Genomic DNA, 20,831 nt, shown 5'->3' on the forward strand with positions numbered 1-20,831 from the left:
TTCTTCTTCTACTTTTATTTCGGATTGAATCGTTTACGTTCGCGCATGGCGCGTCTCGTTAAATATCGCTGCCGCAATGAATTGTGGGGCGTCTATATCGCCTTGATCTCACAAAGGAAGCTCCAGTGTACCCTAGGCTAAAGGAGATAGTGAAGGAAGCATTGAAGCTCCTTTCCTATACATTTAGAGAATCCGAACAGCTCTTATCATGGCTGCCGATCAAATACTTCCAGGTCACGTCAAGATTTAGGAAACTTCCTAAGCCAATTTGACAATTCGACCTCACCACGTCTCCTCCCTCTCCTTCTCCTTCTCCTCCTCCACCTGCTCCTCCTCCTCCCGCTCCTGCTCCTCCTACTCTTCCTCCTGCTCCTGCTCCTCCCCCTCTCCTCTCCCTCTTCTCCTCCTCCTCCTCCTCCCCCTCTCCTCCTCCTCCCCCTCTCCTTCTCCTCCTCCTGCTCCTCCTCCTCCCCCTCTCCTTCTCCTTCTCCTGCTCCTCCTCCTCCTCCTCCTCCTCCTCCTCGCCCTCTCCTTCTCCTTCTCCTCCTCCCCCTCTCCTCCTCCTCCTCCTCCTCCCCCTCTCCTTCTCCTCCTCCTGCTCCTCCTCCTCCCCCTCTCCTTCTCCTCCTCCTGCTCCTCCTCCTCCCCCTCTCCTTCTCCTCCTCCTGCTCCTCCTCCTCCCCCTCTCCTTCTCCTTCTCCTGCTCCTCCTCCTCCTCCTCCTCGCCCTCTCCTTCTCCTTCTTCTTCTCCTGCTCCTCCTCCTCCTCCTCTTCCTCCTCCTCCTCCTCCCCCTCTCCTTCTCCTTCTGCTTCTCCTCCTCCTCCTCCACCCCATCTCCTTCTCCCGCTCCTCCTCCTCCTCCTCCTCCTCCCCCTCTCCTCCTCCTCCCCCTCTCCTTCTCCTCCTCCTGCTCCTCCTCCTCCCCCTCTCCTTCTCCTCCTCCTGCTCCTCCTCCTCCCCCTCTCCTTCTCCTTCTCCTGCTCCTCCTCCTCCTCCTCCTCCTCCTCCTCCTCGCCCTCTCCTTCTCCTTCTCCTTCTCCTCCTCCCCCTCTCCTCCTCCTCCTCCTCCTGCTCCTCCTCCTCCCCCTCTCCTTCTCCTGCTCCTCCTCCTCCTCGCCCTCTCCTTCTCCTTCTCCTTCTCCCGCTCCTCCTCCTCCTCCTCCTCCTCCCCCTCTCCTCCTCCTCCCCCTCTCCTTCTCCTCCTCCTGCTCCTCCTCCTCCCCCTCTCCTTCTCCTTCTCCTGCTCCTCCTCCTCCTCCTCCTCCTCCTCGCCCTCTCCTTCTCCTTCTTCTTCTCCTGCTCCTCCTCCTCCTCCTCCTCCTCCCCCTCTCCTTCTCCCGCTCCTCCTCCTCCTCCTCCTCCTCCCCCTCTCCTCCTCCTCCCCCTCTCCTTCTCCTCCTCCTGCTCCTCCTCCTCCCCCTCTCCTTCTCCTTCTCCTGCTCCTCCTCCTCCTCCTCCTCCTCCTCGCCCTCTCCTTCTCCTTCTCCTTCTCCTCCTCCCCCTCTCCTCCTCCTCCTCCTCCTGCTCCTCCTCCTCCCCCTCTCCTTCTCCTGCTCCTCCTCCTCCTCGCCCTCTCCTTCTCCTTCTCCTTCTCCTGCTCCTCCTCCTCCTCCTCCTCCTCCTCCGCCTCCTCCTCCTCCCCCTCTCCTTCTCCTTCTCCTGCTCCTCCTCCTCGTCCTTCTCCTCCTCCTCCCCCTCTCCTTCTCCTTCTGCTTCTCCTCCTGCTCCCCCTCCTCCTCCTCCCCCTCTCCCGCTCCTCCTTCTCTTCCTTCTCATCCTCCTTCTGCTTCTCCTCCTGCTCCCCCTCCTCTTCCTCCCCCTCTCCTTCTCCTTCTGCTTCTCCTCCTACTCCCCCTCCTCCTCCTCCCCCTCTCCCGCTCCTCCTTCTCTTCCTTCTCCTCCTCCTCCCCCTCTCCTTCTCCTTCTGCTTCTCCTCCTGCTCCCCCTCCTCCTCCTCCCCCTCTCCCGCTCCTCCTTCTCTTCCTTCTCCTCCTCCTTCTGCTTCTCCTCCTGCTCCCCCTCCTCTTCCTCCCCCTCTCCTTCTCCTTCTGCTTCTCCTCCTCCTCCCCCTCCTCCTCCTCCCACTCTCCTCCTCCTCCCCCTCTCCTCCTCCTCCTCCTCCCCCTCTCCTTCTCCTCCTGCTCCCCCTCCTCTTCCTCCTCCTTTTCCTCCCCCTCCTCTTCCTCCCCTTCCCCCTCTCCTTCTCCTTCTGCTTCTCCTCCTACTCCCCCTCCTCCTCCTCCCCCTCCTTCTCCTCCCCCTCTCCTCCTACTCCCCCTCCTCCTCCTCCTCCCCCTCCTCCCCCTCCTCCTCCTCCTCCCCCTCTCCTTCTCCTCCTACTCCCCCTCCTCCTCCTCCCCCTCCTCCTCCTCCTCCTGCTCCCCCTCCTCTTCCTCCTCCTTTTCCTCCCCCTCCTCCTCCTCCCCCTCTCCTTCTCCCCCTCCTCCCCCTCCTCTTCCTCCTCCTTTTCCTCCCCCTCCTCTTCCTCCCCTTCTCCCTCTCCTTCTCCTGCTCCCCCTCCTCTTCCTCCTCCTTTTCCTCCCCCTCCTCTTCCTCCCCTTCTCCCTCTCCTTCTCCTGCTCCCCCTCCTCTTCCTCCTCCTTTTCCTCCTCCCCCGTGACCTTTCACAATAAAATCACGCAGTTTCTATCAACGGTTAGTTCGGAAATGTGTCGCGCTCTTAGAGAGAGTGTAACAAACCCGGTGCCAGGCAACGAGGAGCCCGCCCGATGTTTGATCTGCCAGTGACGAGAATAAAGAGAGCCCTCCCTCTCCTCTACAGAGAGAGGGCGGGAGGGAGTCAGTTGGAGCAGGGATAACTACAGGAGCAGGTCGCTGTAGGAAGATAACGTCGGGGAGAAAAAGGAAAGAACAACAACAAAAATTGAACTAAAAGCGAATGAAAGCCGTGTAACAAATAGCGGAGGAGGGAGATGCGAGTGTGTATCGACCACCGTCGGCGCTGACGTCCAGCTTTTGGCGGATGCGAGCACCCCACCTCCTCCTCCTCTCCTCCTCCTCCTCTCCTCCTCCTCTCCTCTCCTCCTCCTCTCCTCTCCTCCTCCTCCTCCTCCTCCTCCTCCTCTCCTCCTCCTCTCCTCTCCTCCTCCTCTCCTCCTCTCCTCCTCCTCCTCCTCCTCTCCTCCTCCTCTCCTCTCCTCCTCCTCTCCTCCTCCTCTCCTCTCCTCCTCCTCTCCTCCTCTCCTCCTCCTCTCCTCCTCTCCTCCTCCTCCTCCTCTCCTCCTCTCCTCCTCCTCCTCCTCTCCTCCTCCTCTCCTCTCCTCCTCCTCCGGCTCCAGTTGCCAAGGACCAGCTCCGCCCGCGGGGACAGTGCACCGCCGCCGGGCCAGGAGCGAGGGGGCTGGGGGGCCTCCTCCGTCCGCACCGGTGTGGAACACGGGATTCGCCTTTTTTTGTAAAATATTAAATATTTTTATTTTTTTATTTTATTTAATCTATTTAGTTTTTCTTCTTTTCTTCTTCTTCTTCTTCTTCTTCTTCTTCTTCCGAGACGCAAGTGAGAAGACCGCTGCCGAGAGCAAGTCCTCGCACGCAGGGAGACGGTAGGTCGCAGCTGTGTGATGGAGGGGGGGGGGGGGGTCACCCTCCTCTGTAGCAGCACTTCATCTGAATGTTGCGTTAAGATGAAATAATAACTGACTAAATAGAAGTAAGCCGTCCTCCCTAAATTATGTATTATACTGTATTTTTTTAACGATATGGAGTAGACGAAAATAATAAATAAATTAAAACACCTGTGAGCGTGACCACAATTCAACTCCATTCATTACGCATCACTCGTATCTCCGGCAGCACATCTCCCACATGTTACTTTTCAAGTTGGAAGTCAACAAAATACTAACATCTATCCAATTATAACTGTTCTCACATAAAGTCTACCTCCATGACCATAGTGTTATTTTATTTTTTTTCTGTGTTGTATGCATCTCAATTAGAGTACAATGCATATTATAGAGTATATGCATTTCTGACAGTGTCGCCCCAAACTGAATATTATGAGCTTTGTGCCAACGGCTATGATACAGGGACTATGGTACTGGACTGCATTAGTTGTGTACCTGATAAAGTGGCCAATGAGTGGCTATAACATAAATACTGAGCTTTACCTCCAAAATGACCTTAAAGTTGAATAACCCCCCTGTAAAACAGTGTCGATATGTAGTGGACATGGAAAATGGCTGTTTTTGACAGTGAGCTGTACCTAATAGAGTGAGTCTATATCTCCTTGTATCCCATAATATGAACCAACACCATGTTCATCTGGCCGTTGTTAAGTGGTCTTGTTGCTCCCCACATTAATGCACAATTTCAAAAAGGCTTTTCATTTGAGAAGAATCAACAACAACAGGGGTCACAGCGGTGACCCGGGACTTGGGACTGTCTATAGTTGGTCCCATCATGTCGCAGTAGTACAGCACTGAAACGGCCGTCTTGATCCTGCAATAGCAATTCCTCTGCAGAGCCACTGTATATTCCGATCACATGGGAACATTAAAGTGATACTGTTGTGATGGGAAGAAGAAGAACAAAAATGAAATAGGCTGATAATAAGATTACTGCTGAACGCAGCACTCGCCTCGCAGGGGAATCTGGCAGGACTGTTACAGAGACGCTACGGGAGATGCCAAGAAGAATTTAGTGTGCTCGGGTCACTACCCGCTAACTGTGACACACTGTCATGTTCCTACAGGAAGGCCGTCATGTTTTTTTTTTTTAATATTCTGACTTCTGAGCGCCACAGTTTCCTTGCTAATGAGGTTTAACGCGTGTTCCTCTGCTTAATTGCTATTCAGCACATGACGTAGCACGGCGCCAAATAGCGGGGCCCCCGGATAGGACCTCGTTTGTTCAACTCTGGGGGGGGGGGGCGTCTGTCTCCTGCGGACAGATCCATGCAGACATGTTGACTTTCTTGCGCCCGCAGAGATCTTTAATTTTTCATTGCCTATAGTGTCTGCCCGACAATGATGACCGAAATCCCTGTGGGCCAGAATTGTACAGCAGCCGACTTGAGAACGACATTGGCAGATGGCAAAGATCGGCTGAAATAAGAAATGCATGAGGAAAAAAAAAGGAAGAGAAAAAAGGGTTTCATTATTTTCCGTCTATATGCCAGACATCACAGATAACTATATAGGCTACATGCCAGAGTGCAATTTGACATACATATCACATCCATCACCTGTAGCCAGCAGATGCCGTCACTTCCATGGCATAATTTATGAGGATGCAGTGACTCTGACTGCAGACACTGCTGCACACCCAATAATACTGAAATGCAATATTGTGGGATGATAAGCAAGTCGTTATCAAAGCATCGTTTCCATTTCATTTCATTTTTGGTCACAAACACACACACACACACACACACACACACACACACACACACACACACACACACACACACACACACACAAACAACACATTTCATTGCTTGTGGAGTAATACTCTTGACTGAGCTGCAATGAAAAGATATTTACAATTCAGCTTCACTCATGTGGAACATTGGCGGAAAACACAATAATGCAACAGCTTAAAACAAAACAGAATCAACTGCCGAATCCGGTCATGCGAATACTTTTGTCAAGAATCTGGGAAAATATTAAAACGGAAGGGACAGTTCTGCTCCATCGGTGGAGGAAGATGCGATTCCTTTCATCCGTCATCCAACCTGTCTGATCTCACCCATCCATTGCACTGTGAAACATAACTTCGCTGAGCAACAGTGAAATTATGATCGGTGTGTGTGTGTGTTCTAGTTATTACCCGTGTTGTGGGGACCCTAATCTGTGTACACAGTCACACTATGGGGACTTTTCTCCCCTTAACTTAAATGATGGAATCTGAAAGTGGAGACATGTTAGATGAATCGTGTGGTTATGGGTTGATTGAGTCCCCGGGAAATGGATGTAAGTCATTGTATTGCCCTTTGAATTTGAGCCTGTGTGGGTGAGTGTGCGTCCGATTTTGCTTCCCTTTATTACTACACTCGCCCACTGCCCCAGTCAGTGACATATGAGAATGGGTAACGAGAAGAGGTTTGACAATAGACTGATGAAAATGGCCCAATAGAAATATAAAAAATCAAACCAGTCCTTCTGCTCCGGCATTATCCACCAGCTCATAAATTCTGCGGCCTGTCAGAAGACGCTCCTGTGAATGAAATAGCTGTGATCGATTGCATCAACCAACCTTGACAATTAGAATGGGTAGTGTGCGTGTACGTGTACGTGCGTGTGAAAATTGGCATTTGCAAAGAGGCGACAAAAGAAATTGTGAGGAAAAAAAAGGGGGCTGGGGGTTGGTTTCAGTCACTCAGCTGATGCTGACAGATTTATTTGAAATGTGAAGAGCAGGAAACACTGAGTTGTATTCTAAAAGGTGACACAATTAATAAAAGTGCTGCTGGCGTGTTTGTTAAATAACCGAAGGACCAAGACACGGACATGTATGGAGACACAGAGACAGTTGATGTTATTGGTTTTCTAGTTTGACACTTTTGGAAAATACACTGACTGCCTTTATTTCTGGTGAGCCCACCCTCATGTCTGCGCTGTACATGTGAAGCTTACAGCCAGCAGCTTGTGAGGTCGAATAGTATGTAACATGAAATAGTCTTTTTATTACCTGTCCAAAGGTAATGAAGGTAATAAAGTCAACCTGAAAATTCACCGTCTGGAATCAAAAAAATATGCATATTTCCCAAAATGTCAAACTATTCCTCTTATAGTTGGTGCTACTACAGATTATTAATGATGGAGAGAGGATTACTCCTCTCTCCTTTGAGCAGGACCCGACTGATATATCACCCTGGATGACATATCGACCACAGATACAGTATGTCCGTATCTGTGCACGTGTATATGTGAGCTGAAATGCAAAAATAACCAAAGATACATTTTGAACCGGTCTAAGGTTTGTGCACCAAAGAGAAGTGACAAGTTTATATTTCAGCTGTAAAGTATCCTGCCCTGTACATCTCTTTTATGCACTTGTCAAAGAAAATGAGTTTAGGGAGCTTTATCAAAAATGTTTTTCTATGTAAAATGATGAGTCGAAGATAACGCTTAAAAGTAATATATTGATATTTAGTGCCAATAATGGTTTTGGCTTAAAAAAACAATAATTTTCTAATAATACACACTAAATAAAAGTTTTTTTAGTCGTAGATTTTAGCTGGACTGCAAAATAAGGCAGCCGTTATATGAATCTGCTCATTGCAGACGCACATTAGTGTATATGTGTATGTGTAGACTTGTCGGCACAGAAATGACAAAGCACGTGGCACCATTACATCGACTGTTACATCAAGGGAGCCCTGACCCCTGATATACATTTCGATAGTAACAAGTCCCAGTCCCAGTCAGTGTGAACCATGGTAACAATGTGTAAAATAAATTTAAAAGAATATTGGCCAATGTGTTTTTTGACCTCACAAATATTGTTATTGTTATTGGTATCAGCCTCAAACAGTCCAGCATCATTTGGGCTTTATTTCAAATGAAAGGCTTTAAAAAAAAGTGTTTTTAATAATCCTAAGATAAGATATCTATAATCAGATATACGCACAAATAAAAAGACGTTTTCTGTTGCCATGTTGTGGAAAACAACAGTTTTGGCTTATGTTTATCCTTTCCATTAATACTATAGTTGTACATGCTGGTAAGTCATTAATGGCTTTGTAAGTTCAGCTCTGGCAGCTCAAAAGTTAAAAAACGCTCGACAACGTTCAAAAATCTCTTTTCAGGCTTTGAGCATGATGATGTGGATGTTGATGGTGATGTTACACTCACAATTCCTAGACAGTGAGCACATACTGTAAAAGTAAATCTTGTGCTGACAACGGATATTGATTATGCATTCGCACAGCCGCCACTGTGCTTTTACTTCCTTCCAAATAATCACAGCTTAAACTGGACGGCACGGATTCCGACACTGAGGCGACTTGTTGAAGCCGAGCAGACTGTGCTCAGAGGAGTGGGTGTGACTGTGAAGCGTCATGCGACCCCAGACTCAATCTGACTTTCTAGGTGGATTTGAGCCTCAGTGCAGTGTGTGTTTTTTTTTTACTGCCGGCCAGTTTACATTGGACACCCACAGTGTGTACATGGCAGGCAGCCCCGTCGTAGCAGTTTATCATGTTAACTCTTAAAAGGCAAAGATTCATCGAGTTTGTCGTAGTACAAGGAGATGGACCGAGGGTTTTGGACTAAAAAGCTCCGCTGGGAGCAACGGCAGACGACTGCTCAGAGCTTGATTCTGCTTGAGTCGGCCTCTACACACACACACACAGAGAGAGAGACACACACAGTACCCCGGCAATAAGCAACATGCACTCATTTACTTAGTTTCTCTTCAACACAGACATTGGCAAATGTAATCCCACCACGCCGACCCCCCTGTGAACATTTGTTTTCACAGTGAAAATCAATGGCTGTGGAGCCCAGCTGGACAGAGTAGTAGTGGAAAAAAATAAAATAAAGAAATCAATGGTGGCTTATTAACTGAGCAGAGCTTCCTTTACTGCTGACACAAACATACGCGCTCGCGTGTGTGTGTGTGTGTGTTTGTGTGTGTGTGTGTGTGTGTGTGTGTGGCTGCCTGCTTGTTTGTATCAGACTCGGTCTGTGAATGATGATGGCCGCTGTTGGCTGTAGGCAGGATGTGCGAGTGCATAAGCTTGTGTGTGCTTGCTTGTGTGTGTGTGTGTGTGCGTGGTTGCGTCTACCAGTCAGAGCGGTGTGTCCCTGATTGTCGGTGGATGGTGCTTGCTCACAAGTTCCACTTTGCGGGCGTGCTCTGCATGTTTATGAGAGTGTGTGTGTGTGTGTGCGTGTACGTGCGTGCGCACATTTGTGCGCATGGTCGAGACAATCGCTCAAAGTCAGTGTGTTGCTCTTGGGTTGCCGCCCCACTGTTCTCCCAGTGCCTTGGCCTCAGTCTATTCGTGGACAAAAGGATGCTCTGAGACAAATGATTTAGCGTCTGTCAGTCAGGGCAGAAGGACGAGAGACGAGAAAAGAAAGAGGTCACAGTCGCGGAATGGGAAAATGATGGAAGCTTTCAGGGGAACGGTGAAAGGAGCAGGAGAGGGAAAAAACAGAGAGAGGGGAGAGGAAAAAGTTCACGCCGGACTGAAGGAGAATTTACGATTTCGCTCTGGGTCATCACATAGCTCACGTCCCTGTGAGCAATTTTCCCTGGGAAATGACAGCTTCTATTTCAGCGGAGCTATTTGCCTTACAACGGCTCACAGGAGCAGCGCTTGGCCTTCGGGCCCCTCGATCAGACCTTCCCTCATCACAAGAGTTACCATAACAACGAATGAGGTCGACCTGCACCAGTGGCAGCACAGCAGACGTGAACTTTGCCTCTGCCTGCAGCGTGATGGCTGTCTCGCTGCACCTGCCTAAACCCTCCCCGGGAAAAATAAGATAAAATCCCAGTGGCTCCGCACGGCAAATTTTCTGTGCAGTGAATTGTTTGGCCGGCCAGGCTGCGATTGCTCAGCAGCGGGTGATTATGTTTGGGCTGTGTAAACAAAGCGCCATGTCAAGAATGAAGAGACAATTCTAATTTCTAAAAATGCCCAAGTAAACAGACTCCGGGCGGATACGGAGTCCAGCGCAGAGCGATGTTTGTCGAGATGTGTGTGCGCGCGCGGCCGATGCCTGTTCGGAGGTAGATGGAGGTAAACGATGCTGGACAGGCTTCGGTGGTGATGCGCGGTTGATGAAATTTCCTTTGACATGTGTTGACTGACATCTGCCCCGTCAGCTTCCTGCAGCCGCCCCCCCTTTAACGCTCCCATCTATGTAGGCATCATGAGGCTCTAATCATCCTATTTACACATTTTACACACACAGTCAGTAGAAAATACATTGCCGACCTCTTTTTTTAATGCCAAACAAAGCAGCCCCCCCCCCCCCCCCACCTCCTCCACAAAACGTTGACAGCTCTGAGAGCAGCTTAGCTAACGAGCATCTGATTGTGCAGATTATGTATGTCCCATAGAGGATTACTGAGACTGAAATGAACAAATTGACCCCTTATGCCCCACAATTCCCGCATCAAGCCCGATAACATGAGGAGGATCGGGCGCAGCGAGGGGCAGGCCGATTCTGAAACAGTAGAGCGTACAGTACAGGACGAGCTGCTGTCAGCGACATCATTCAAGGAGGAGTCCGCCAGACTCTTGTTTTATTTTCGTCCTCGTCCTCTTCGCGTTTGCAGACGCTGATAACTCCATAGGTAATCCTCGTCTCTACGTGTCATCACGCTGAATGCAATGGACATGATTGCCGCTCAGGCTTTTTAAAAAAAACAACGTTTTCCTTCAAAGTCGCAGCAGCACAGTAATGAGCAGAGAAATGCATGAGCCGTTTTCACTTCCTGGCAGGGTGTCATTTGCACTGATGTTGGGCTCATATTCTAGCGACAAATATCAGACCAACGGGTCCCGTGCACTCTTCCTCTCCGCTTCCCTCCTGACACGTTTCAAGTACGCTGAAAGCTATTTAAAAGTCATCGACTGCGAGAAGTAAAGAAAAACTCAATGACAGGCCAAGGCCTTATTCGAAATTCAATTTTTGTGCTTTCTCTTCCCAACAATAGCAATACATAATTTCCCTCCACGCTTGTTTGGAGAGCTGCAGATAGGAAAAAGGCAAGCTCTTGTTAATAAGAGTCTCTCTGTTATTGCGGAGAGAAGACGGACCGCTTATGTAGGTCACATTGTATTAATCTAGCCGGATATCCCCATTAATGTGCTCCAAATCAAACATGCAATATTCAGAGTGACTCCTCAGCCACTGAAACAGTGGTTACTTTTACAGTTAGGCATAGACGACTCGTCTGGGGCTGCGTTCACTGAGGCGTAGGATTTACTCCTGGTGACGAAATTCTGAGAAAGACTAGATCCGTCTGAGGATAAAAGTTGCCGAGTGTCTCAGCCCCTTTCAGTGAACTCTGAAGGTGTAAAACTGTGGGAGTAAGGACATAACCGTTATTAAGTTATTCAAGCAGTTGAAGTAGTTTGGAAGCAGTTGTGAGTAAGTGTTGCACTCACCTGTGAGTGAAGGATCCTGTTTATGTGCCGCAATCTCCCCCTCCCGCTGTCAGACTTCAACCCGTCCAATTTGGTGCGACTCATTTTCTTCTTCGCAAAGCGTCGAATCACAACACAAGCGATCTGGAGGCACTCTGCAGGGTTCCATGGAGACCGCCGAATGTTTTCAGAGAAAAAAACCCAACACTTGCCTGGACGAGCGGGTACCTGTTGACGGAGCCGAACTGGACCCAAGGTGGGCGGCCATCTGCCGCCAGCGTTTGGGTTGAAAGGAGAGTAATGGTGTAGAAGGGAGAAAGAGGGGGAGGGAGAAAGAGAGAGAGAGGGAGAGAGAGAGAGAGAGAGAGAGATGCACTCCTCACTCATGCACACAACCACAGGGAGTGAGGCGTTCATCCATTCTCCCACGCCTGCCTGGTGCACTCTCACTCTGGGGGTTGAATCATCCCGTCGAATGGGTTTTTACACTCCTCTACTAATTTAGCGAATAAACATTGGTCGTTCCTCCAGTCGGGATTTTCACCGATTCCTGTACTCGCCTCCGTTGCTGCTTGCTCGTTCGCTGGTTTTATGGCGGATTCATATCCCAACCTACGCCACTACTTGTGGCAGCCATCGCAGACATTTTGGAAAGCTCAGCCACTTTTGGCCCCCCCCCCCCCTGTTTAAGGGATAGTTCAGTGATTTTGGGGCTGTATGAGTGACTTATGCATAGTTAATGTTACCTCATGGAGATGGTGATCAGCGCTCTCATTTGACGGAGTTTGGAGGAGAAGTGGAAGCAGCTCATGCAACCCCACTTCAAAATCACTGAACTATCCCTTTAATATTAGATATACTGAAATGACTAGCATGGTAGATGAACATAAGCAAATTAATAAAACAATTGTCAGAGTGTGAACAGGCTACCGGCATTAGGTCGTTCTGGATATAAAACAGGCTATTTTAAAGACTTCATTTCAGGATTAGGTTTATTTATTTGGGACCCTGCTCTGGGTTCATTATCATATACTTATAGCAAATGTCATGGTCCGCTAGACCTTTCTTTCTTTGTGGACTTTGAAATGGAATAATTGATGGAGAGGACGCTGATTCAGGAAGACGGAAACCGTGGATGTCTTAAGCAGAAGTATTTATTATAAGAGCTCAATATTGAGGAGACTTCAGGTTCGATAAACAGATCAACAGGTTCACAGTGTTCGGCCTCCCAAGATAGTCTGCCCATCCCCCGGTGTCTGTAGTGTATTTAGTTTGGCACATGTATTCAATGTCGTCAGCTGCTCTCAGATTGTTTCGGCCTGCCATAGATGAGATGACCTCGCTTGGTTTCTCAGGGAGGACAGACGAAAATTCCTCAACAGCCTTTATTGTGTATGATTTCTGTGATTGCCCCTCCTCGTGCGTCTCGGTTTATGAAAAGTCACTTTCTTGTGTTTTTGTGCATCTTGTGAGTTTTGCATTTCCTGTTTTATTCCTTAATTCATTTCCTGTGCACCCGTGTCTGGTTTTCTGTCACTTCCCGTGTCCCGTGTTTCCCGCTGATCGTCTGCACCTGTTCGTGATGTGTCTCACCTGTGTCTCGTTACCTGTGCCCTCCTGTGTGTATATATAGTCTTTGTGCCGCACTCTGCTCTTGTTGCATCGTCTGTTTTCTCTCAGTTTAGCTCTGTGTAGGTCTGTGTCTGTTTTTCTCTGTTAAGCCATGCCAAGCCACGAATCACCTGTCAGTGTTCTTATGTTGAAGCTTTGGATCGTGTCAATTTTCCCCCTTAAAAGACGGGGGGACTGTTTTTGTTTCCTTTTATTAAATCCCTAACCTGCATCTTTGGGTCCTGCTCTACCAAACCTTAACAAGCAACATTGTCGACCACGCCCTCCATCGCTTCAGTTTGTGTCCCTTCTTTGCTCTGAGGACAATTCTTGAATGAAAATTGAATTGGGAGAAATGTTGAGGCAGCATTTCAAAGACTTTCCCGAGAGTTTTCCCAGAATGTATGTGAAATTGGTCGCCAGATTATAGCTCTACAAATGAGACGCACTTCATATCAATCTGACAGCAGTTCAAACACCCGAACAAACTGAATATTTATCAGTTGCAGTTTGTTCCAGTCGTACGGCCCTTTCATCACTGAGCCGTAATGAGATCTGTGTGCCTTCTCATAATTAATAAACTAGATGATCTCCAAATCATTCAGAGTCAGATGTAAATGCTTTCAATTTATCCGTCTGGGTGATTCTACAGTCTTAAGCAAACCAGAAATTTCACAAGTCAGACAAGCTTAATGGGATACGGGGGACATGGCTGGGGTGCGCATGAATGTTTCATAACAATGTGAGAATTAAGATTGGATCTGTGAGATGCCTGCTTCTCGACCGGAGGAAGATCCTCTGGAACAAAGCATGCAAGCTCGGCAAAGCGCAGTAAATCTACCTGCTGTCACTGCAGCAGAATGACGGGCTCAGTGTGACATTTCAACATGTATTGTATCTCCCTCCCTGCGGTGAACTGCTGCCGGTGGACTATTGTGAGCACTGCAGCACTACATGCTATTGGTCTGCGGTCGTTCCCACGCAGACCCGCCGAGCGGAACAATAAATCCCTTAAAGAAAATTAAAAAGCAAAAGTGCACGGACGAGATTTTATAATTCCGTGGGGTGCAGCGAGCAGCCAACGTGGATGCTTTTTGATCGGAGGATTAGAGCTGGTTACCACTTGAGCTTTTGAGGAGGTAAATGTGGTTTCTGAGATTACAGGGGTCAAAAACAGTGCCTCTGTCTCTTTGCTGCACATTTGCGTGAGCGTGCGTGCGTGCGTGCTTTTCTCAGACAACGAGACAGACATGAATAGAGGCCGAGCTTGTGTGTGTGTGTATGTGTTTGTGCCTGCATTAAAAAGACGAGAGAGCTCCTTGAGGCAACCTGCGCATCTTTTATCACATCTTTAATTAATTGAAGCTCATAATAGAAGTTGATGCAATTCCACTGAATAGACACAGCTGAATGGAAAACACTCCATGGATGAGGAGATATTCTTGTGTTCCTTTGCTTTTTCTTTTTTTCTCTCCTTCTAATCAGTCCTCCCTTGCCATTTCATTGACATCTGCATATACAACACATCTGCAGCTCCTGTCAGTCTTTGCTTTGAGGAGGAAACGCATTAACATGAGGGAAAGCGCTTGATCGTTGCGAATGCGTTGAGTGATTGATGCTCAATTCTTCGCCTCCTCTTCTACCTTCTCGCCTCAGGTTTTGCCTCTGCTACGACGGTCTACTGTGAAACCAAGATGGTCGTCCCGTGGTTCCCCAGATTCCTCTTCCTTGTACTGGCCCTCGCCCCTCTACCGTGTCTGGGGTGCCCACCCGGCTGTCGCTGCTACAGCCTCACAGTGGAGTGCGGCTCTATCGGGATCAGAGAAATCCCCCAGGGTGTCCCTGCCGTCACGGAGGTCAGTTGGCCGATCGATAGCTCATTGGCTGCCAGTGCACTGCAGCTGACCCCCAATGCACCTTCCACATCAGTGGTTTTGTCTCAGTTGACTCCCTCTTTGATCCAGTCTTATTACCCCCAATTTTTCCTGTTTAATCAATTTGCTGTGACCCCCTTTGATGTAAACCTGAGGGAGGAGCTGTGCCGTTGGCCGTGTAATTATTTATTCTTGCTCAGAAAGTGACTCTTGCACGCCCTCTGATCATCTATTGAGAAGATGTTAAACATCACACCGTCTTTTCCTCTTGGGTTCAGGCCCCCCCAACATTACTGCAGCTTATGAATATTAATGGGAAGCATGTACAGCATAAATTGCTCCATTAACCTCATTCAGAAGGTCTATCTCTTCCATCATGCTGTACCCCGTGGCCCACGCTAGCTTCTATGAATACATCACCAATGAATGCGCGTTACCAATCAAGCAGGTGTAGCTTTGCACTGTGGACGAAATACAGACAACACTTCTTATGTCGCTCCAATCACTCAAACATTTTCTGTGGTTTGCTGACGAGGGCTGTGGTTTCTGCAGCATTTGGGAAGACGGCCGAACCACAAATCAGGACAAATGTTGCCCAGCCCACTCCGTCAGTCTCATCATTTTCATCATAATCCTGAACTAGCTTATTCCACATTGTTTGTATTGCTTACATTTACATATATCCAGAGCTCTGCACAGCCACGTAAGTGCCGGTCTAACGGTGGCCCTGCTGCGAATGTATGTTGCTCATGGTTAATACATGTTTCTACCCACTGAGCACAGCACGGCCACGTCCCCTTTCTTGTTCGAAACCACAACAGAAATTCGAAGCATCACATCCCTTCCTCTGTTTCCCTAATGCAATCCATCTGTGGTGGCTCTGCTGATTTAATTTCTCTCTCTCCCCTAAAGACCATCTTCCTCCAGGACAACGCCATTGTGCAGATCCGTTTTCAGGACCTGACGCGGCTGGGCAGCCTCCATTACCTGTACCTCCAGAACAACAGCATCTCAGCCCTGGAGCCCGGCGCCTTTCACAGCCAGGGGCAGCTTCTGGAGCTTGCCCTCAATGGCAACCTAATCCACCTGGTCACCCCTGACATGTTTCGGGGTCTGGAGCACCTCCGAATCCTCTACCTTGCCGGCAACCAGATCACCCGAGTCCAGGATCACACCTTCAGGGGACTGCAGGTCGGTGCACGCAAGCTGAGATGAAGGAACCGATGACTGGGCAGCAGTGATTAATGCACATTTTTGGGTTAAACAACAAAAATCTTAACCCTAATCCTTTTGTTGAAGTGAAAAAGCTTAGTTTTTGCTGGCAAAGCCAAAGCAATTCCAATAAGGGATGGCTTTTTGTGGATTATATAGAATGACGTCTGTGACTGTAAATCCAATTCATGCCAGCATGTCTGACTAATCCCCGCAGTACCGACAGCAGTGTTTCCGCTGGTGAGGTGGGTGGGGGTGAGGGGGGGGGTGGTCACCAGTACATCTCCTTGTAAGCCCACTGGCTGGTCTGATCATCTTGGTAGTGGTGATTGCCAGCAGTCAGATTAGATATCAATAGGTGATATGAAAAATTAATTTAATTTAATGACAGCTAGTTAAATCTAACTTTCTCTTCTTCTTCTCCTCTCTCGCTCTCTCCTGCCTTGAGCTGCAGCAGAAGCTGGGCATAATAACTCACCACGTGACTCCACTTCCTGTATCTGCCATTTCTAATTAAAAGTGCTCTGCGGAGACGTGTGATTGCGATCACCACTGCAATGTCATGAAAAATCTGGGCTGCGGAAGCTCTTTACTGAGTCCGGAAGAATCGAGTCAACCCAACCTCCTGTTTGACATTTCTATTCCTCCTCCTTTAACTTGCATCTTTCACATTTTCCTCCCTCTGCGGTGTGTCTTCTTGCTGTCTACAGCGTCTGCAGGAACTCCATCTGCAAGAAAACAGCATAGAGCTGCTCGCGGAGCAAGCCCTGTCTGGTTTGTCATCTCTGGCCCTGCTGGACCTCAGCAGGAATCACCTCCGTACCCTGGGAGCGTCGTCGCTCAAACCGCTTGTCAGCCTGCAGGTGCTGCGTGTCACAGGTAGGAAGAGAGAGGACGGAATTCCTTGGGCACATTATGTTTCACAGTAATATGACATAATACTCACAGATTTAATTGAATGCTTTCACGCTGCAATTCTAAAGAATTGACAGCCTGAGCATGTGCTCACAAACTACCACTGAATATTAAAGGTGACATATTATGATCATATTCAGGTTCATATTTTTAATTTGGGTGACCACTTGAAAAGGTTTACATGCTCTAATGTTAAGAAAAGGCATCAGTGTTCTCATACTGTCCATTCCCGCAGCTCCTCTTTTCACCCTCTGTCTGAAATGCCTGGATTTCTTTCAGCCGCCCCTTCCAATAAATCCCAGTCTGCTCTGATTGTTTGTTGTTATTGGTCACCCGCTCTCAAAATGTGTTGGGAATGTCATGCCCCTTAACCAGAAAAGTGAAGATTCTCAGATTGCAGGCAGGGTTACCCCAAAAGAGTCCAACTGTGACATCAGAGTGGGAGAGAAATCTGAACCTGTTGTTCAGAGCCAGGCTGTAGGGTTTAGCCAGCTCACAAAAAAAAAAACGGGTGGTATTTTTCACAGTTGTGGGCTGGAAGGCTCCACAGATACACACGTGTTATGTGCACAAACACTGAAAAAGTGATTTTTGCATAATATGTCACATTTGAACTAGCCACTATGCCCACAGACAAAAAGCAATCCCTCACAGATATTGGGTTTTTAAAGAATGAATTGGGGGGAAAAAACAACTTATGAAAGAGGGTCTCCCTTGTTTAACTCCATTCTTCTCCTCCAGAGAATCCATGGCGCTGTGACTGTGCTCTTGGCTGGCTCAGAACCTGGATCAGTGAGGATGGTCAGCGCCTGCTGAGCTCTGCTGAACAGCGTCAGCTGATGTGCTCGGACCCACCACGCCTGTCCCACCTCAGCCTGGTGGAGGTGGCTCCCAACAGCCTGGTCTGCATCCCCCCTGTGGTTCAGCTGGAGCCCAGTCACCTGACTGTGCGACTAGGGGAGAGCCTCAGAGTCTCCTGCCAGGCTTCTGGATACCCTCAGCCTCAGGTGACCTGGAAGAAAGCGTCCCACGGGAAGGCCCAGTTATCACCTCGAGGCCTGGTTCAAGAGTTGGGACCCAACGGTGAGCTCTTCAGGCCCGGGGCCGGAGGTGTGGTAACAGCTCTGCCCAGTGGTGGAAGAATCAAGGTGGCAGGCGTTGGTGGGATCCACGGACTTGTGCGCGGAACCGAGGAGGGTGGCGAGAGGGACAGCTTTGACCCTGACACGGGCAGCGGCATGTTGTTCCTCAGCAATGTGACTGTTGCACATGCTGGACGTTACGAGTGCGAGGCCTGGAACCCGGGCGGTGTAGCCAGGCTTACCTTTCACCTGGCTGTCAACATGTCATCATCTTCATATTCGTCCCACTTCTGGCCTCGTTTGAACACACACTCCTTTGTTTCCACCTCGTCTAACTCCTTCTATCAGCCAGACGTGCTGGATGTGAGCCAGGAGCCGCTGTATGAGCAGGATAGCATGGATTTCAGCGCCCTGGGCCCTGCAACACAAACCGCCATTGCGGTTGGCATCTCCTTGCTGGCACTCACTGCTGTTCTCCTGCTGATTATGATCTACACTCGCCACCAGCAGTACCAGAAAGAGGAAGGAGGTTCCTACTGTACCAGCAAGGAAGAGAGCATCCTTTACGTGAACGACTACTCTGATGGACCCACCACCTTTGCTCAGCTGGAGGAGTACCGTGACGACCACGGCCACGAGATGTACGTCCTCAACCGAGCCAAGCCGGTTTTGGGGTCCACTTCATCCAGGTGTCCAATGATGAGCGGGTTTGTGCAGCAGAAGGGTATGAAGGAGGCTCTGCTGGACCATGAGATGGTGCAGACACTGACCAGATCCGGGGGAATGGGGCTTCGCAGAAATCCAGCAGACGGAGGAGAGGGACCCCTCACGACAGACCCGGAGGAGCTCTTCCTCAGTCAGAGTCTCCTGTTCGGATCACAGGTTGCCTATGAGATCCACTGCTAAGGGGTTTTAATTGTGTTCTGACATAAAACAATATGTTGATGGGCTTAATCAAAGACATTAAAGGAAATCGCCTCAGTGCACTGATGTGAAGCGTCAGATTAATGTGTGGTCTTTAACAAAGGGGAACGTTTCAGTTAGTGGTTGCTGGGGGAAACCCGGGATCCCAACCAACCTCTCAGAGATCCTCATCTGATTGATTGTGTGACGTTAAGATGTGTCAGAACGATGAACAGTTTTGAAGTAATTGAAGGGGAAATAACAATACCTTTCTGTCTCCAAATGGCTCACTGTAACAGACATGCTTAGCATGTTATTCAATCTAAATCCTCACAAAAGAGGCTGAAACTGTGCAGCACATAGCGGCAACTAACAATGCGGATTAAAACAGTGATTCATATTTTGTACTTCTGATTTTTTTTGTGTCCTTAGGCTTTGTGTGTTTTGTCTGTTATGTGTAAATATAATGAAGCTAATTTTCACTGTGAAGTACAGTTATTGTTACGTGAACCCTGTTGCATATTAGGATTAGAACTTCATGAATCTTCTTACGGAAAGTGCATTTTCATTATCCATATGTGTGAGTGGGTGTGGGTGGGAGGATTTGTTTGAAGAGGTTCATTTTGAATGCAGCCGCAGCTCTTTTATAAAACATTTTTACCATAGCATTGTATTCCATGATGTTAACGTGCCATTGTTTTTGTTTGTACCTATTTGTTGAAATACGAGAACAAAGAAATACAAATTGTATTGTATGAACTTGAATCATTGGTGGAATTAACAGCATTGGCATCGGTTTGGAACAACCATTGGCATGTAAATATTGCAGATTTTTGTCTTTGGTTTCTACATAATAAATTGTATTTTAAAACAATCTATGCCTGGATTTTTCCAAGGTCAGCGGTTTGCTTTCACAGAGCTGTTCTGTTCTTCTAAATCAAACAGTGCTTTAAAAGCTAATTTTTTTCCCCCCCGTCTCCTTTTCTCTCTCTCTTCAGCTGATGAGATGTAGTAGCAGTGGCTTTCAATCATTGTGTAGAAGTCGGTCTGTGAGAGGATCAGGGGTCACAAACTCTCTCTGCAGCTAAGCACTGTAGCACCAGGTGTGCTTTCAGAGCTACGTGTGGACTGAGGATAGGAGAGAGTCAGTGCAAATGTGTTTTGAAGGGCAAATTAATCTGTACTTCAAACAAAGACCAAGAACCATACTGATTATTATTCAAATCATATCAATATCCTTTTTAAGATGTCTGCTATTTCAGTCTTTATGGTTGTAAGACTGTAATACATGCTAGGATTATTTCATGGGAATTCAATTAGGAACACAGATGAAGAGCAGTTCGCCATCACATGGCTGTATTTTTTTTTTTTAAGTTATTGCTTTGAATTGGTATATGACAGTAGTTGTAAATCAGACATTAGACTAGAATAGAATGCAACGCAACTGAATTGTGCATATTTTTATGAAATATCAAAACATATGAAAATTTGCAGTACAAAACAAAACTGACAGTATGAATTCTGCAAGCAATAGGAATAGGGCAAACCTGCTGCCTGTGCGGAATAAATGAATTCTTATAGAGTGTGTTTTTTTTGCAGCCACAGACATCCCTAGTGTGACTAGAGAGATGTTTTTTGATTGATTTATATGCAGACTTCAGACTTTATGAAAATGTCAGATGACATTGTATGCACAGATTCAACAACAGCAGCCTCGCCGCAGACGGCTGATAACAGTGAGAAACCCCCCCCCACCCAGACCTGATCGAACCTCATCACAATACCTCCTTATCACAGCAGAAGATGTATCATTCAGCCTTTCCTCACACAAAGAAATGTGAAATATTATTATTACAGTTGTCCCATAGTCCCATGAAGCAAATCGATTTTCAGCTCAGGCTGTCTCATTACATGTCCAGCACAGGTCTGCCTACAATGGTTGTCATGGGCACATTGGATTTAGCCAAGCACACTTATGTTAGTGTCATCGGCTGAGTTTTACTTCTTCTCCCAGCAGGTGGGCAAAAAAGGCATAAACGCGTACAAGACGGTACAGTAATCCGGCAGTAAATCCGAATATGGTTAAGATCGAAAATGCTCAGTGTTTGCTGAGACTGAACGCTTGACTGTCATTTTCGGACGTGTTTCTGTTAATTTGTCCACGA

General features: G+C 48.0%; 1 protein-coding gene across 1 annotated transcript; it reads left to right on the plus strand.

Moving 5' to 3' along the window:
• Nucleotides 1-3,244: 3,244 nt before the first annotated feature.
• lrrc24 (leucine rich repeat containing 24) lies at nucleotides 3,245-19,540 on the plus strand. The gene is made up of 5 exons (XM_047332309.1): nucleotides 3,245-3,564; nucleotides 14,337-14,536; nucleotides 15,467-15,745; nucleotides 16,477-16,645; nucleotides 17,423-19,540. Exons 2-5 carry the CDS (start codon nucleotides 14,375-14,377, stop codon nucleotides 18,667-18,669), a joined length of 1,857 nt encoding a protein of 618 aa, XP_047188265.1. The 5' UTR covers nucleotides 3,245-3,564; nucleotides 14,337-14,374; the 3' UTR covers nucleotides 18,670-19,540.
• The last annotated feature ends 1,291 nt before the right edge of the window (nucleotides 19,541-20,831 follow it).

The sequence above is a fragment of the Scophthalmus maximus genome, chromosome 5 (assembly GCF_022379125.1).
Source record: "Scophthalmus maximus strain ysfricsl-2021 chromosome 5, ASM2237912v1, whole genome shotgun sequence".
NCBI classification, from domain to species: domain Eukaryota; kingdom Metazoa; phylum Chordata; class Actinopteri; order Pleuronectiformes; family Scophthalmidae; genus Scophthalmus; species Scophthalmus maximus.

Coding starts and splice junctions, on each gene's coding strand:
- lrrc24 (XM_047332309.1), top strand. CDS start 14,375: ATGGTCGTCCCGTGGTTCCCCAGATTCCTCTTCCTTGTACTGGCCCTC. Junction 15,746..16,476: donor ACACCTTCAGGGGACTGCAG/GTCGGTGCACGC, acceptor TGCTGTCTACAG/CGTCTGCAGGAACTCCATCT. Junction 16,646..17,422: donor GCAGGTGCTGCGTGTCACAG/GTAGGAAGAGAG, acceptor CTTCTCCTCCAG/AGAATCCATGGCGCTGTGAC.